At 33.4% G+C, this 15958-nt stretch overlaps 1 protein-coding gene across 12 annotated transcripts in view; it reads left to right on the top strand.

The window, feature by feature from the left end:
* JMJD1C (jumonji domain containing 1C) overlaps window positions 1-15958 on the top strand; it is a 250673-nt gene that overhangs the window by 159766 nt on the left and 74949 nt on the right. For 7 of the 12 annotated variants that reach the window (XM_019731785.2, XM_074339494.1, XM_019731780.2 and 4 more), the window contains one exon: window positions 10391-10504. The exons of 2 other annotated variants lie outside the window; for them this stretch is intronic. Coding sequence is in view for 3 of the 10 variants with exons in the window: in XM_074339494.1 (XP_074195595.1) it covers window positions 10391-10504 (114 nt within the window). In the remaining 7 variants the exon portion in view is untranslated. Of the gene's footprint in view, window positions 1-5913; window positions 6507-10390; window positions 10505-15958 lie in introns of those variants that run through there. 3 more of the 12 variants (XM_074339498.1, XM_074339500.1, XM_074339499.1) reach the window with 3 other exon arrangements.

Here is a 15958-nt window from a genome sequence, read left to right as displayed (position 1 = left end):
TTATTTTTTTGTAATAGAAAAGTGAAAAAGGCCTTAATATCTAACACTAAGAAAATGCGTAATAAAACTTAATGTGCGTTCACTCTAGTATTAGGTAGCTGTTTAGAATGATGGCAATGTGAAAACATGAAAAAAATACTGAGGAAAATGAGCGACTTATACATGAGATGTATCTTGAAACTTGTTAACATATACTTGTGGGGAAAAAAGGCTGAAAGTGCAATTACATGGTTAAAACTACGGGATCCTTTTCACTCATTTGTTTTCCAAATTATCTCTAATGTAATTATGTTATTTATAAGGAAAACTGATTCTGTTACTGAAAACAAAGCAAAAAGGTTCCTCTACCTATCCTTTATGATTCAGTTTATTTTTAATCTTTAGTTTACACTTTCCATATTAAAAATATTTTTTCTTGACAGAAAGAACAGTAACAAAATAGGAATTAAACTTTCCCTTTCTTTTAACTACTAGTGTTTTATCATCTTCCCAATGTTCTTTTTCTGAACACAGCTTTAAAAACCCCTTTATATTGCGTTGCTTTCTTTTCCTAATCCTGCTTATTTCTATAATCATTCTGATAGGTGACATAAGTGTCAATAAGCATTATTAAAATACATAAATGTATTATGTTCTATCTCTTTTCCTCAGTATTATATGGTTTTGCAGTTTCTTCTGGACTGGTTTCATTTTCCTCAATTTTATGTTCAAAGTTTAAAGTTTTATTCAGCACATGGCAAAACACTTTGCTCTTTGCCACCTCATGCCAAGAAACATGAAAACAATACAACTCTTTCACAACAACTTAAATGTGAAAATCACTCAGTTATGAGTTAAGAAATCTAGGTTCTAGTATCAGGGCTTATACAAAGTTTTTGACAAGAAAAGTCACAATCTCTCTGAGTGCCCATATGTTCATCTATAAAAATGAGACTATTAATCCCTAAAGTTCCATTTTTATTGTAACAGTTTTTCTTTTATTCAGTTTTCTCTTCTTGTCCCCCCCCCCCTTCTGATTTGAAAATCTACTGTTCTGTTACACTAAATTCCCATGCTCATGTGATGCTATCTTGGGACTTTCTAAATTACCCATTGATGACTGTTAATTCATAATCCTGTTTCACACTGTTGTAGTAATTGGAGCATTGGAATATGTTGTAGTATTTGTTAGGGCTAGTTCCCTATTGTCGCTTTTTTCTTCTTCCCTATCTCCCATCTTTCCTCCCTTCCTCTCTTCCTTCTTTCCTTCCTAGAGCGTTCCTGATTATATTTGCTTTTCCATCAAATTGATTTGTCTAGTTCTAAAATCTTACTGGAATTTTTATCAAAGTCACATTACAGTTATGGAATAATTTGTAAAAAAGTGCATGTTATTGACAAGTTTAAAGGAAAACTATCAAAGTATTCAGAATATTATATATGAACAAGGGGAACAAAATAAATCATTAAGCATGGTTATTGTATTAATGAATTCTGAGGCACCTGCTTCTGAAGTAGTGATAGCACTTCTAGTGATTTTGAAAGAGGTATAAATAACTTAGGAAAGTAGGTTAAGCATTTTATTCTAGTCATATCTGGCTTTATATGGTGACAGGATATATAAATATGACTATGTCCTAGTGACAATATAAAATACAGGTTAGAAGAAGGTGAAATTTGGGGTCTAAAAATACAGTTTTGTATTATTTGTGGAAATCTTTTTTTTTTTTTTTTTAAGATTTTATTGGGGAAGGGGAACAGGACTTTTATTGGGGAACAGTGTGTACTTCCAGGGCTTTTCCAAGTCAAGTTGTTGTTCTTTCAGCCTTAGTTGTGGAGGGCGCACAGCTCAGCTCCAGGTCCAGTTGCCATTGTTAGTTGCAGGGGGCACAGCCCACCATTCCTTGGGGGAGTCAAACCGGCAACCAACTGAGCCATCTGGGAGCTCAGCTGCAGCTCAGCTCAAGGTACCGTGTTCAGTCTTAGTGGCAGGGGTTACAGCCCAGCATCCCTTGCAGGAGTGCAGGAGTCGAGGAGTTGAACCTGCAACCTTGTGGTTGAGAGCCCGCGCTCCAACCACCTCAACCACCTGAGCCACCTGAGCCATCTGACCACCCAGGAGCTCAGCTGCAGCTCATTGACTTCATTCTAGTTGAGGAGGGCGCAGCTCGCTGGCCCATGTGGGAATTGAACCGGCAGCCCCGTTGCCCAGAGCTCTAACCAACTGAGCCACCCATCCGCCCCCAAAACTGATTATCTTAATCGCACAAATCTGCAAAGTTGTAGAGAAAGAAAAGTAACTGAAACCTCATAATATTGTGAGGAAAAGGGACTAATCAGGGAGATTCTGAAAGAGTCATAGAGATGACAAACTCACGGGAAGTATTCTAGAGTAAGAATATGTGTTTTATTAGTATTCTAGAAAGTCTAGAATGAAAAAAATAAAGGACACTGATTTCAGCCATAATGCGACTGAAAAATTCAGAGACTATTTGCGTAGAGTGTTTTTGTATTCTCAACAGTGATTTGGGGGAGGTTTTTTTTTTTTTCCTCCCTGAAATATATGTCATTAAAATCAATGACATGTTATCTGCAAAGTTAAAAAATGGTCACATTGATTTGCACTCCCCTCCTATGATGACTGGGGCAGTTATCATGGATATAGTGAAGAAAGGGAAAGAAGCACTAATTGTCCAATTATTGAGTACTTAACAGAGTTGTGATCTTTTATTTCTATGATTTTTCTATTAATGTCTGTTTCCTTCTTAAAGTCTGCACAGTGTGCTGGGGTAGGAGTTTGGTTGTCTTTTCTTCACCTTTGTGCCTCCAGGGCCAAGCACAGTGCTTTGCACATAAAAGACATCCCATACATATTGGTTGAAAGAATGTGTTGCATACTTTAGGGAGTGACAGAGTTTAAAAAATCAGTAATATCAGGTTCATATCATGTGGAAATTTTTGTAGAATTCATAGTCTGTGGAAGGTATTTGGTTGGTGCAAAAGTAATTGCTATTTAAAAGGTTAAAAATAATTGCAAAAACCGCAATTACTTTTGCACCAGCCTACTGGAAAACAATGTTTATGCCTGGAAAATCTTCATGGATTCATTGTGAAGTTAATTATTTGAATATTACCATGATGCAGTACTTACACGTTTGATAATATGCTTTCATAGATTTCTAGGACAATAGGGTATGTTAAAAATATTTTTCTGAATCTAGTTAGTGTTCCTATTAGGCCATATTAAATTTAAGTCCTCTTTACTACTATTGTTCATCTTCTTTTCCTACCCTTATGTCTAAAAAATATTTACAATGGTAGGCCATTGAACTTAGAGGTTGTGAAGTTTATATGCTTGGAGAAAACCACTTGTTTGTTTAGGCTTCTGTATCTATAAAGATGAGGAATTTATTTCTTTCATGGCCCAAGATAAATTAAGCCAAAATGCTCATTTATTTTACTCTTAAGTGTATGTATAAGGTTCTTACGTTATTGGAAGGAACAGATTTTATTCAGAGAGTCATACAATGTTGCCTTCCTAGTTAGCCTCTATTTACTCTCTCACCTCTGTTGATTTATTCAGCTTGTAACCTAGAAACCAGCTAAAAAGGAAGGAAGTCAGAGATGTGTATTTCTGTGCAGTAACTGGAGTAGTTTCCTCTTCCTCTAGCCTGGTTTAGCTGCCAGAAAAGACTTTCTGTCCCCCTTCCCCCAGCCAAAAGAAAAGAAAAGAAAAATTAACAGTAACTCTTCAACTTCCTTCCTTAAAGGTACATATAAACCATAAGAACCACCAATTAAAAGGACAGAAAAGCTATTCTCCTCAAATTGGTGCTTTTCATTGTCTGAAAGGTGGTATCTCCCAATCCTAAAGCGTTGTAAGGAACAGGAGAGAATTAAGATGTAAAAGTTGAGCAACTGAATGCTTGCTACCAAGTGGGTTCTCTATCTATTAATTCACTATTTTTGTTTGTGTTGAAATTTATGAGAATACAAGGACAAACTCACATTCATATATTTATAAAAATGTCAAGTTCAACTTAAAAAGATGTTTATGGTTTTCAAGTAATTACACCCTCATTTTCTTTAAGAATTGCACCCTCATTTTTTTTAAGAGTTGACTCTATGGTATTTGTTTATTTGTTTATAGTAATGGAGAAGCATCTCATTTTAATTTAGCCATGGTATAGTATGAAATTTGAATGCATAGTTTCTCAGTATTGATGTTTATTTTGATTTTATAAAAATTGCATTCTATGTCACTAAGAATATATAAATACTGTGGGAATTAGATTAACTAAGTGTAGTTCTGTGTGTTATTTGATTCTGTAGGGGACTGATAGTACTTGAACAAAAACAGCTGTTTTTAAATTTATATCATATATAATCAAAACTGAATTTATGTGAGATTATGAGATGAATCCTGTGAAATATTAGACTCATTCTCTAATGTACAGTAAAATTGTAGGAATATAGTATGAAATCTATTTAAATTTGCTAGTTATAATAACCTCCATCAAGCATTTGATGGTTCTTTGTTGTTGGGAGCGCAGAATAAGGCTGCTGTATTTATCTAGTTTTTTGTTTTGTTTTGTTTTGTAACATATGACATGAATTCTTTCATTTCCATATATGTTTTGTAGTCATGTCTAGTGATTTAATTATGAATGACTTACTGGGTTGTTGTGTATAATTTAACCTTTACTTGACTCATTATTTGAAAAATACTTTGTTCTAAAGTTCTGTATTTTAGCATCATCAGTGTTCTAAAGTTACATGTTACTAACATTCTTAGGCTAATCATTACCCATATCTTTTTTGTTTTTAAAACAAAAAAAGGATTGATTGAGATTTTTATCACTGCGAAGTCTGTTATATACTACATTGAAAATATCTTCTTTTCAATAGTAAACCTGATTCTTTGAAATGAAACTGAAACATCTGGAATAGGTATAAGGGGACAGCGCATTGGCTGGTGGCTGGAAGTTTTTCTCAACATAATTTGATGAATTGGTTGTATATGTGGTATAAAAAAATCAGTGTGAATCTTTAGATTTATTTTAACTGAGATTGGGCCAAATTTATAATAAAAGACCATTCACATACATCATTTAAAAATAGGTGAATGTTTTCTTGCACTGGAAGTTATGACATTCTTTTTTTCATATTCAGTGTGTGTGGTATATAGCACACATCTCAATTTAGATTAATTACATTGCAACTCAGTGGCCTTGTGTCGCTAGTGGCTACCACACTGGACAGTATTACTGTTATATAAAATATAACAGTTTAGAAAGAAGTTAAGAGCACATATTAGATAACACATCAGGAAAATTTGTTTTTAAATGGTATGTTTTTATAACTGAACTATATATTAAATTATTTTTATAAAGAATGAAAATGTTTCAGTATTTTTAAAAGTGCCAAAATTAATATTACCAGTTTGTTTTTCTTTTGAGTATAGTACTTCTGAGGTTGTTGGTTATGTCATTTGATGTCGCTTAGACTGTTACTCACAAAACTGTTTTAAACTGTTTTTTTTCCCCTGAGGTTGTTTATATCAGCATATTTTTAAGGAGAAATGGTTATACTGAAAAATCCATTACTTGGACGTATTTTTGATGGTTTAAAGTCATGCTTCATTTTTGCCAACTTGAGAGATATTTGTATATTATTTGTTTTCTACACTTTCTCACCTTGGTATATCTGGAAAGCAAAAACTTTGTATTTGCATTTGCTTTATGAAGGAGACAGTAAACTTGAGCTCTCAGTCTCGCCACTAGTCTGTCTTTGTCTGTTGTTAAAATTATGAGCCAGTCTCTATGGCCGCAGCCAAATGAGTAATCACCAGTAATGTGACTCGTGCTGGAAGTGACTCCATCAGCACCTGTGACGGGGATTAGTTACAGTTTACAGAGCACCGCCTCTTCCCTTCTCTCAGTGTGCCCTAAGCCAAGTAGTCGTTCTCATTTGGGTGTCTGCACTGTTGGAAGCAACTGCAGTGTGTTTCCACGCAGAGTACAGTGGGAAAGGCTTTCTCTAGCTGATGGATGGCTGTTCTCTCTATTTGGAGTATCTTACTGGTTATGTAAGCGACCTCGGGAGAAATTATCCTGACCCAGATCAGAGGATGCAGTAGTGCTTCAGCTGCAGGATTTCTTAGTCGTTAACACCACACTGCTGATGACAAAGAGCGAGTTGTAATCCTCATCACTGCCGGGGTTGAGCCAGAGCGGACAGAAAATCGTCATTTGCTCATCGGAGACTTGTTAGGTTACAGCCTCTGCTTCGTTCTATGGTCTTGGCTTTTCTTCCTATACAATGACGACGCTGCAAGTGATCTCAGAAATGCTTGGTTTGAGAGCCATTTGCCTGTGATTTTTGAAGACTAAAACAGTATTTAGGTTAGATAAAAAATAGTGCTCGAGAACAAAATGGAAATGTCAGCTATACTTCTTGACCTTTAAAGCCCAGTCATGGATTTCTGAGATTTAAAGATACTTTAAAATTCTCAAGAACAAAGTACGGTTTGTATTTTTCTGCTTCCTTTTTCTTTTGTCTTAATTTATATTTGGTTTTGCTTTTCAGTCGTAGGAATTAAGGTCACTGCCTTTTATAGACCTAGCCTTAGTGTTCTTACTTTTAAGAATTTTCAACTATTTCATTTGTTTAGAAAGGTTTATTTAAGTAATTTCATAACATTAAAAATTAATTTAAAAACTAGAATTTTAATTGTTTAAAGTGTTACAGTAGAAATGTTTCAGATTAGTTTTTGGAATATAATGTTTTAAGTGAGTAGGGGGTATTTGTTTTCTGAGGTTTTTTTGTGTGGTATATTCCCGTCCCCACCCCCAACTTGTTTTCTAACAGTATCGTGTTTTTCAATAGACCTGCTTGGGTGGGAATTTGGACTTTGTTCGTTCAAGTCACTCCAGTCCTTTTTTTGTGTGTGTGGACTAAACCTTGACTTCTAAAATATTGCTTAGATTATTTTCTGCTTCAGTATTTTCCTTTAGTGAGATTTATATCAGGTTCTAGTAGTTAATGAGCCTGATTTTTTTTTACTTGGAAAAGAAATTGTTAAATGTTAACCGGAGATTGTTAGAAACTCAGACTATACAGACATAACTCCATGATTTTCCAGTTAAATGTTAAATGGTGAGCTTTATTAACATGGTTTGTTTGAGCAGCTGAGTTATGTTTGAGAGCTGTAGCTGATTTATTTTAAAAATGTTTTTTCAAGGAGGGCTCATCTGTTCGCCTCTTCCTCATGTGAATGGAATGTGGTGCAGCATGGAGCCCCAAACAGGATACAGTTGTTCTAAGCATTCTTCCTATAGCGTGGTAGGCCCTACTAGAAAGGCAGGCTCTCAACTAAGTTATTTATTTTGGATTTAGACTATTTATAAAGTATGGCTAACACAGACAAAGGGCCTTAAAAGAACTCTTAATTCATTAATAAAATTGAAAAAGTGTTGTTTCAACTATGAGTATTCAATTTTAAATTAATAACTTTCATTTGGATTTTCAAAGGCTTTTTTTCACCATTGGAATAATAGTCTTTTTGTGATTAGGGCCATATTTTACTGTGACTTTCTGATAGTAGCTCATTGCTTCCCCTTAGGCTGTGGAAGTTCCTCATAGAATGATGTATCTTTAGAGTCTTGAATTACTTAGCTATGCATGAGTTCTAGTTTCTTTACATTCCAGTGCACCTAGACCCATGAAATATTTACTACAGATTCATCATAAAATCCGTAGGGTCCATTCACTTTTATTTAAATATTTGTTTTAGTTTTAAGCTAATGTTTTTGAAATGTGTTTTACTTGGATACAAATTTAATAAGTTACATCGTTGATCTGCCACTTGAAAAAAAACAGTATGTATTTTAACTACGTAGTTTTATATATTGTCTTTAATTTTAGCATAAAAAGTAGGAACAGTCACACATTTTCAGGGTTGCTCACTTAATATATATTGAAATATTTCTTTAACAAGAAATATAAAATATTTATCAGCCCTTGTTGGGAACACATTTATAATTTAAATATAATTGCACATTTAAAATTTGCAAGTTTTGGCCCTATTTGCTATTTAAGAAACATGGCATACTTTTGACCTCCATTTGTACGTGATTGTAAGTATTCATGTATCAGAAATAGAACATTATAAAACTAGTCTTTAACATTTCTGGTAGCTAAATTGAGAAATTCTTTTGTATTTTAGCCTAGAAACTAACCCTTTTTTTCCCTAACTCAGTAATTTAAATTATAAGATGGCCTATTGAAATTTACCCTTAGAACTCTGATGTACCTTAAAAAGCAGAATTCTGAGAGATTCTCTTCACAAGAATGTTTTTCATATTATAAAATGACTAGGTCTCATAGGAAATGCAAACCACCTGTATTATTTGCGTAAGAAAGGCACTCAGATGGAGAAGTTTACTTTTTTTCTCCCCCTCCACAAATCCTGCTTAATTGAATTGTATCTTTAGTCATTCAGATAATACCTTTTGTGGACCTTTTTGTTAACCTTCAAGAGTTGACCTGACGTGGTAGTGTTTGAGAAGAAATAAGAGCATTTGATAAAGCTCAAAGATTAAAAGTTCTCTAGAAGGTACTAGTGTTTTCTAGTTTCTTTTAAACAAAGATATAAAATGAAAATGTTATGTATTTCATGTCAGTTGATCACATACTGGTAGACATTTTAGTCTTAATAAAGTAAATGCTCTTAGGTTACTTACAAACTTGAGTCACTTCCTAGGTAAAATTATGAATAGGATTTTATGAAATAATTTTAGGAATTTGGTCTTGGTAAATGAAAATGTTAGATGGCAACAGTAGCAGGAGCTGGCTAAATCATGGGGGAATGTCTGTTTTGAAAATGTAATTCCAACCCCCCCCCAAAAAAAAAAATTCTGAATCATATGTGATAGTAAACTTGAAAGGTTAGTCCTAGGATATGGGAAGGAGGATCATAACTGTGATTTGATTTTCTAATCATAAATACTGGAAGTAAGTGGGAATGTAAGAGTTTTTTTATGTTTTAATTTAGGAAAGAGGATATTACTTATTTATAAGTTTACAGTATGGATAGTGTAGAATAAAGCATGCTTAAATGGGTAAAGTGCTTATTATGTTTTTAGCTTACATATTTGTTACAGACTCCTCAGTGAATCAAATTCAAAGCTTTAAAAGGAATTTCATAAATATAGAAATTAACTCAAGACCCACTCTGAACTAAAGATCTTGAAAAGTTTTTCCTCAGCGTGTTTATTGTGATTAGCAAGATGTTAGATTTAAGACATAGTAAGAAAAGGGGGAAACAATGGCTTTTGGATCTCCTGGGGATTTTTACTGTCTGTGCCAAAAGCTTTGGTTTACAGCCAAAGGGTCACACAAGTTGCCTTGTAGCAAAAAAGATTTCTCCATGTGATATAAGTAATTTAGAAACTGAGTTGCTTGTTAATTCCATTTTCTAAACAGATTCTTTTATATAGTAAAGCCACTGTTTTTTAAGATGGTGGAATTTAGTTTTCTTTGTAAGTTTTAGAACAGTACCATGAATATAAGACATTTGGTTTTTACTGAAGCTGCTTCTACTTTGAAAGTGTGATAGTCATTAAAAATATGCATACATAATACCTTTATTTCCTTCCTCTTACTCTCCTGCCTCCCTCACTCCTTCCCCTACTTCACGGTATGAATAAAATCCTTTATGTAAAAGGTGAATCTTTAAAATAATAAAATGAACATCTACCCCTGCCCCTCCTTTTTTTAAGTAGTGGAGATCTGGAAAGACATTACTCAAAGGTGGGTTTTTGTGTAATACTTAACCTCCTTCTTTTCCTGCTCCCCTCCCCCATGCAGCTCACATTGAAGCAGCTGGATTTTTATTTGTGCTTGAGGCTGGGGCAAGGGTGGGGGTGGGTAGTACACGGGGCGGAGTTAAAAGGCCAGATGCATCCTGATCATTTAAAATCCTTGATGTGAATGAGCTAGAAAAAAACTACACATGTAAATCGTAACAGAATAATACTTACATTTAAAAAAAAAAAAACAGTTGAAATAAATGTTCTCCTACCGAGTTTACTTTTTCAGAAGCAATATCTCCTTTGTAAATCTTAACAAATTTTTATACACGTGTATATTTGACTATCTCTTTTTTAAAATTAACAGCGAGGACTTAATATATTGGAATTTTCATATCCTTTATAAATCTATTTCATTCCTTTTTAATAAAGACAATCTATGGGTAAAAGCTTACCCTAGATTATATGACAACTAATATTAATTGGTATCTTAAAAATCATTATGATATCGACAGTAACACATTGTATTTATACCTCTTCAAGTTTAGAGGATAAAACCCAGAAAATAACCGTTAGAAATTTTTTTTTTCTCTTACCAGACTTTCAAACCCCTGGTTGAAAAAAGTATACCCAGTTCAATCACTGCAGTAGAATTCCTTGTAGATAAACAACTGGATTTTTTAACTGAAGATAGTGCCTTTCAGCCCTACCAGGTAAGAAAATTTAGGTTGCTTTTAAAAGTAAACTATTTATTAAACTTCACTGATATTCCGGTATTTTTTTAAATATTCAATTCCAGCTAACATATAGGTGTGCAAGGAACCCAATGCATTCCATAAATTTTGATTATAGGGTAAATTATTAATTTATTCAATCAACAAATACATAAGCCAGGCAGCATTCTGTCACTGGGAATGCACAAGTGAGCAAAATAAAGTCCCTGCCATTATAAATAATGTTCATTGTTAGAAAATAACTGGTTAGATGTTAATATAAATTATCTTTATCTCCAGCTCTAAGGTTAAGAATTGGGTGAATTAATGTAATGAGGTTAGTATTTACTATATGCATGCATATCAGTTTAACATAACAGTAGTTCATTTTACTTTAAGTGAGCATATTCATTTAGATTGTCATTAATTGAATAGTTCAGTTTCTAAATTTCAGTTTCTAGTTGTTGCATTTAAAACAAATTTAATTGGATAAACGTTTTCTGGTAGGCTTTTAGATTTAAATTCATGTGAAGAAATATATCAAAAGTATTAAGCTAAATGTTTTTTAATATTTCTAGTAAAGTTCTATCAGTTAATTTTTAAGGTAGAAGTGAAAATGCACAGATGTTTGTTTTCTTTGTATATTTGGATTTTAGATTGAATTAAATCTATATTTTATAGCTCTCTTTTTACTTAAATGTTTAAAATAATTAATAGTAATTGCATTGAGAGGATGAGTGAACTAGTTTGACATTTTTTAAATGGAGCTGACATTACTCTTGTTTCATTTTGGAATAGTTAGTGTTTTTCAAAAATAAAATGTGGAGGAATCATTTCTATGGAAAGAACATGAGCTTGAGTTAACAAGCAGTGATTTGTTGTGTGTGGAGTTAATAATACTTAGGGAATTAGTTAGCCTGTTCTATTAGATCTACCAAAATGAGATAGTTCCCTCAGTTAAATGTTACTTCCTATTTTGAAGTCTACATACATGTGCTTTTGTCTTTTCACATTTTTCCTATTTCATTAAGTGGCCTCATTTTGTACGGTTTGCTTTTGCTCTTTGTTCATTGCTAAAAATTCATTGCAAATCCCAGTTTAATGGTGGAGATGTTAGAGCTTTTCCCTCAGGTTTTATTTTGTTTTGTTTTTAATTGTGAATGTCATTTAGCTTAGCATATGCCTTACTATAATTTGTTTCATTTCTAACAGTCTTTTAGTGGAAATTAGACTAGGTAGGTCGAGGTAAAATCAAAGGAACCTCCCAGCTCTTAATGTTTTAAATCCATGGCTTCTGATTAGCAAGCACTCTAGAATTTTCAGCTTGGATTTGATTTAGAGAGGTAAGATTATTATGTAGAAAATACTTTTAAAAATAAACTTTTGTCAGGTGGCCTAATATTCTGTAGCATGTTTATTAAAATTATAATGATTGAAAGAATTTGCTAACATAGGGGGTTTTTTTACATTTTTAAACTTTTAGATTTTAATAATTCTATAATTTTATTAAAGGAACAAGAGCTAAAGTCTTATTTGACTTGGTGAATTGTATGAGTACCTATATTAGTAAGTTACTTGTTGCTCTGCTGGTATAGGTAAACCAACCTCTGGCCCACAAGGATATACTCTGTCTTCCAGAGGTAAAGTTGATTTACTTGGCATTTTAACCATTTGCATTTCACAAATAATAGAAACTTGCAGTTCTAAGAAATCAGAAAGAATTACACTAAGAGCACTTGATTTAGGATCCAGAGTACCTTAAAATTTCTTGCTAAGTTTTAGAAATATGGTTTACAGTAGAGCTTTCTTTTTGGTGTACTTTAATTTTTATATTTAGTTTTACTGAAAGAAGATTTTTAAATATATGTAAATGACAGACTCCTACTGTAATATTTTGAATGAAAATTTACTCCAGAGACCTAAGATGGCTCAGTCTAGTTTTTCAAATTTATTTATTTAAATAAATTTGTTAAATATAGACACATTCTAGGTAAAGGAAACAATTTTAGAGTTCATTTAAGTAGAGTGGCTTTATCCCAGAATGCTCTTCTTTAACCAGTTGTCTAAACAGTACATTTCTTGGCATCTTAAACATGGCAGCTGTTGCTGGCATAGATTTTGTAAATTGTGCCTTGACATATCTTAACCTTAGGATAACCCTACGTAAGTCAAACAATTTGGGGAAAATTGAACAAGTTTTTTAAATGGTCTCCCTGTTTTCTCGCACTTCTTTCAATTTCATGAGGCAATTTCTTAAGAATCTGGGTGCTAATTATCCTTTGTAGACTTCTTAATTAAGTGTGATGGGGGAAAGTCTTCTTTGGAAATGGCTTTTGTGTATAAAGTAATGAGTACATTTAAGTTTTGTTTTCAAAATTCCCACAAATGATGCTTGGCTGTGAATCTAATTAAATGTTTTTGTAGTGAGGACTCCTATCCATCATCTTTCTCCTTGAGTTCTCAGCATTTTATTCTGTAGTAATATGCTCCCTTTCATTTCCTATATAGTTGCATAGCCCTATTTTTTTAATACATCAGAATGATATATATTGTAAGGTAATGGTTAGGAAACATGATGAAGATTAATACAGATCTTTTCACTTTTAGGTCACTGTTTTGAATCCTACAGTTATCTCTCTGAATGATTTCAATGCATTGACTATCAGGTGGCATATATTAAGTTAGTTGATCTAGTCAGTTTTTTAGTTGACGTATAGTTGGGGGATTGCGGGGCAAGTGCAACCACCACAGATTATATAGTTTTCAAAATTTTGGAAAGACAGATGAATGAACAGATAAATCAAACCTACATTTTATAGGCAATATAATGGATGTATATTAATTAGGTAACTGAAGCAGCATACCATGGTATTCTATTTTTTCCACCCTTATGCACACAAATGGTTTCTGCTTCCTCCTTTTAGATTTCCTGATCTTGCCTGGGTGCTGTTAACTTTCTTTGAAGTAAAGGGGAAGGGAAAAGAGAGAGGAAGTAGGAGGGAACTCTGCAGATTCTACTGTCTGTCAGCTGGCTGGCAAGAAGGAGGAAAAAAATAATTCTTAGAGATGTTTTTTATCGTTTTGGGTTTGTTTTTTGTTATCTGAGTTATTATTTCTTTAGTATTGTTGCTTTACTTTGGAGGGTGATTACAGAAGTTTAAAAAATATTTCCATTAAAATGTTTTGATCTAATTCATATAAAAGACAGTTTGATAATGAAATACGAACATTGAACTATTAGTATGAATTTGAAATCATCTTGTCCTATAGTTGGCTTCTGGCCATGCACACCAGCAGTTCTCAGGTTGGTGACTTCATAGAGGATATAGAAGAAATTATTTTTTACCTGAAAATTGTACATGACTTATATCAGTTCATCTGGCTTGGTCTGCCTTATTAGTCCAGTGTTTTCCAGGGGTCATAATCCTTTTTGCTTTTACAGGTAGTAACGGAATTATACAAAGGGCACTGGTTTAAAACCATTAGAGATTTGAAGCAGAATGTGCATGTTCAAAATTATATTTTATGTTTATTTTACTTATTTTAAAAATTCATGATAGTGAAACATTTTCCCTAGAATAAGGTAGAATCACCCTAGACCTGAGGAAATGATCCTGTTTGAAGTTGGGGGTCATAATAAACTGATAAAAGTTTAGAGATAAGACTTAATACTATAGTGTTTATCATCATAGAATATAGACATTGAACTACTTTACTAAAGACTCGATATAATACTATTGTGCTGTGAATTCCTGGTTGAAGGAAAATGAATGGGTGGAGCAACCTGAGTATTTTCTTAGTACCTGTACTAAATATTACTTAAAGAGTTGAACAGAGAAGTCTTACATTATTTAGTTAATGGATGTGTTTGGACTGTCAGATCTGTATATCTTTCTGTAGTCCTTCAGTAACAAAATTCTCCCAGTTGGAGTCCTTTTAGATCCCCAATTTTTCCATCTCTGATTATGTAAATTATTGGCTGTGGTTTCAGAATATCCCAAAGATAGTAGTTGCTCAGCACATCTGGTTTACTAAAGATAGCTCAATTGATTGCATAGGATCAGTTACCAGTAGTTTAGGGAGTGGAGTGTGTAGCAAAGATAGGTATTTTTTTCTTCCAAACTTTTGTTACTTTCCTATGGAGTTTGGAATTGCTTCACAACCAAGATGAGATAATGTGAGTGAGGTGAAATTTTGCCCTCAGTCAGCCAGGTGAACAATTGACTGGTTGGTTGTTACTAGCCAAATGTTACATTTTGTTGAATTACACATTTGACATCAGTGACCACTGATGAAAGTTTAAATAATATTGGTAGTAATTTGGTTTATAAGCAGATTTATTCCTCTGGGTACTATGATAATATTGGTTAATATTTACAGAAGGAAATAAACAGAACTTCCTGTTAGTATTGTTTTGGTGGATAGAGAAGAGACTTTTTCTTCATTCTTACTTTAGTTTGTAGTAACAGATATATCACTTTAGAGTATTTTTAAACTAACAATCCTAGAGAGGGTATGGGAATTTGACCTGGTCCAGGATTTATTAGTATAGTTATGTATATGTTTCTGTCCCAGAATTCCTTTCAGATTTGTTTTCTTCCTGGTATCAAATTACTGCTCCCCCCATTAATTTTACTAAAAGCAAAAAAATTGACTTCCTGAAACTGCCCAGCAAACTGTTGCTATTTTTCACAAGATAAAAGTTGGGTTTCTTGGTTTTGTTTTTGCAGTGATTAAACTTGATATTCAGAGAGGTTTTATAGGAATGTATAAGAAACACTGGAAGCACATCTCCTGTTAGGATATGGGACTGGAACGCACCCACACCCCCTAAAATGAGAGCTTTTGCAATTGTGGTTGTGATAGGAGAAACAGGCCCAGAGCTCTAACAGGCTAGAGCTCTTAGTGTTCCACTGACTGTTGACTCATTTGATTCTTCCCCAGAAAGGAGACTTTAAATGGAAATTTTATGCTTAGACTCTACTTTCCTTTGACTTACCCTAAAATTTTTTTTAATATCTGGCCTTGGAAACATCCCAACTGACTTCATTCAACAGTTATTTAAATTTTGTGGTTTCCCCAATCACAGCATCCTGCTAGGTACTTAATGGTTTTTAAAAGTTGATAAAACTTTAAGTCAGTCCTTTTTTTAAAGGAATTTATAATCCACGACAAGAATTTACATAAAAAATCAGTTTCCTTGAAATATCTTTATTTAAGGAGTCAAAAAATAGTAACGACTTCAGGAATACAAAGAAAGAAGTCTGTAGAGAAGGATGGTTAAAGAAGTCTCATGAAGGAGGTAGAACTTGAATGGGATTCATTTGAATGGAGATGGAAGTGGAAGATACAGAGACTAAGGCAGACATTTGGCAGGAAGGACAGCATGATCGGTGAGGAGAGGAGGTAGATTTAGGGGACAGTGGAATATCAACCTAGCTAGGGAAGAGAGTT

Source organism: Rhinolophus sinicus, linkage group LG07 (genome assembly GCF_036562045.2).
Source record: "Rhinolophus sinicus isolate RSC01 linkage group LG07, ASM3656204v1, whole genome shotgun sequence".
Lineage (NCBI taxonomy): Eukaryota > Metazoa > Chordata > Mammalia > Chiroptera > Rhinolophidae > Rhinolophus > Rhinolophus sinicus.
Note: the sequence above shows the minus strand (reverse complement) of the source record. Positions and strands in the feature narration are given on the sequence as shown.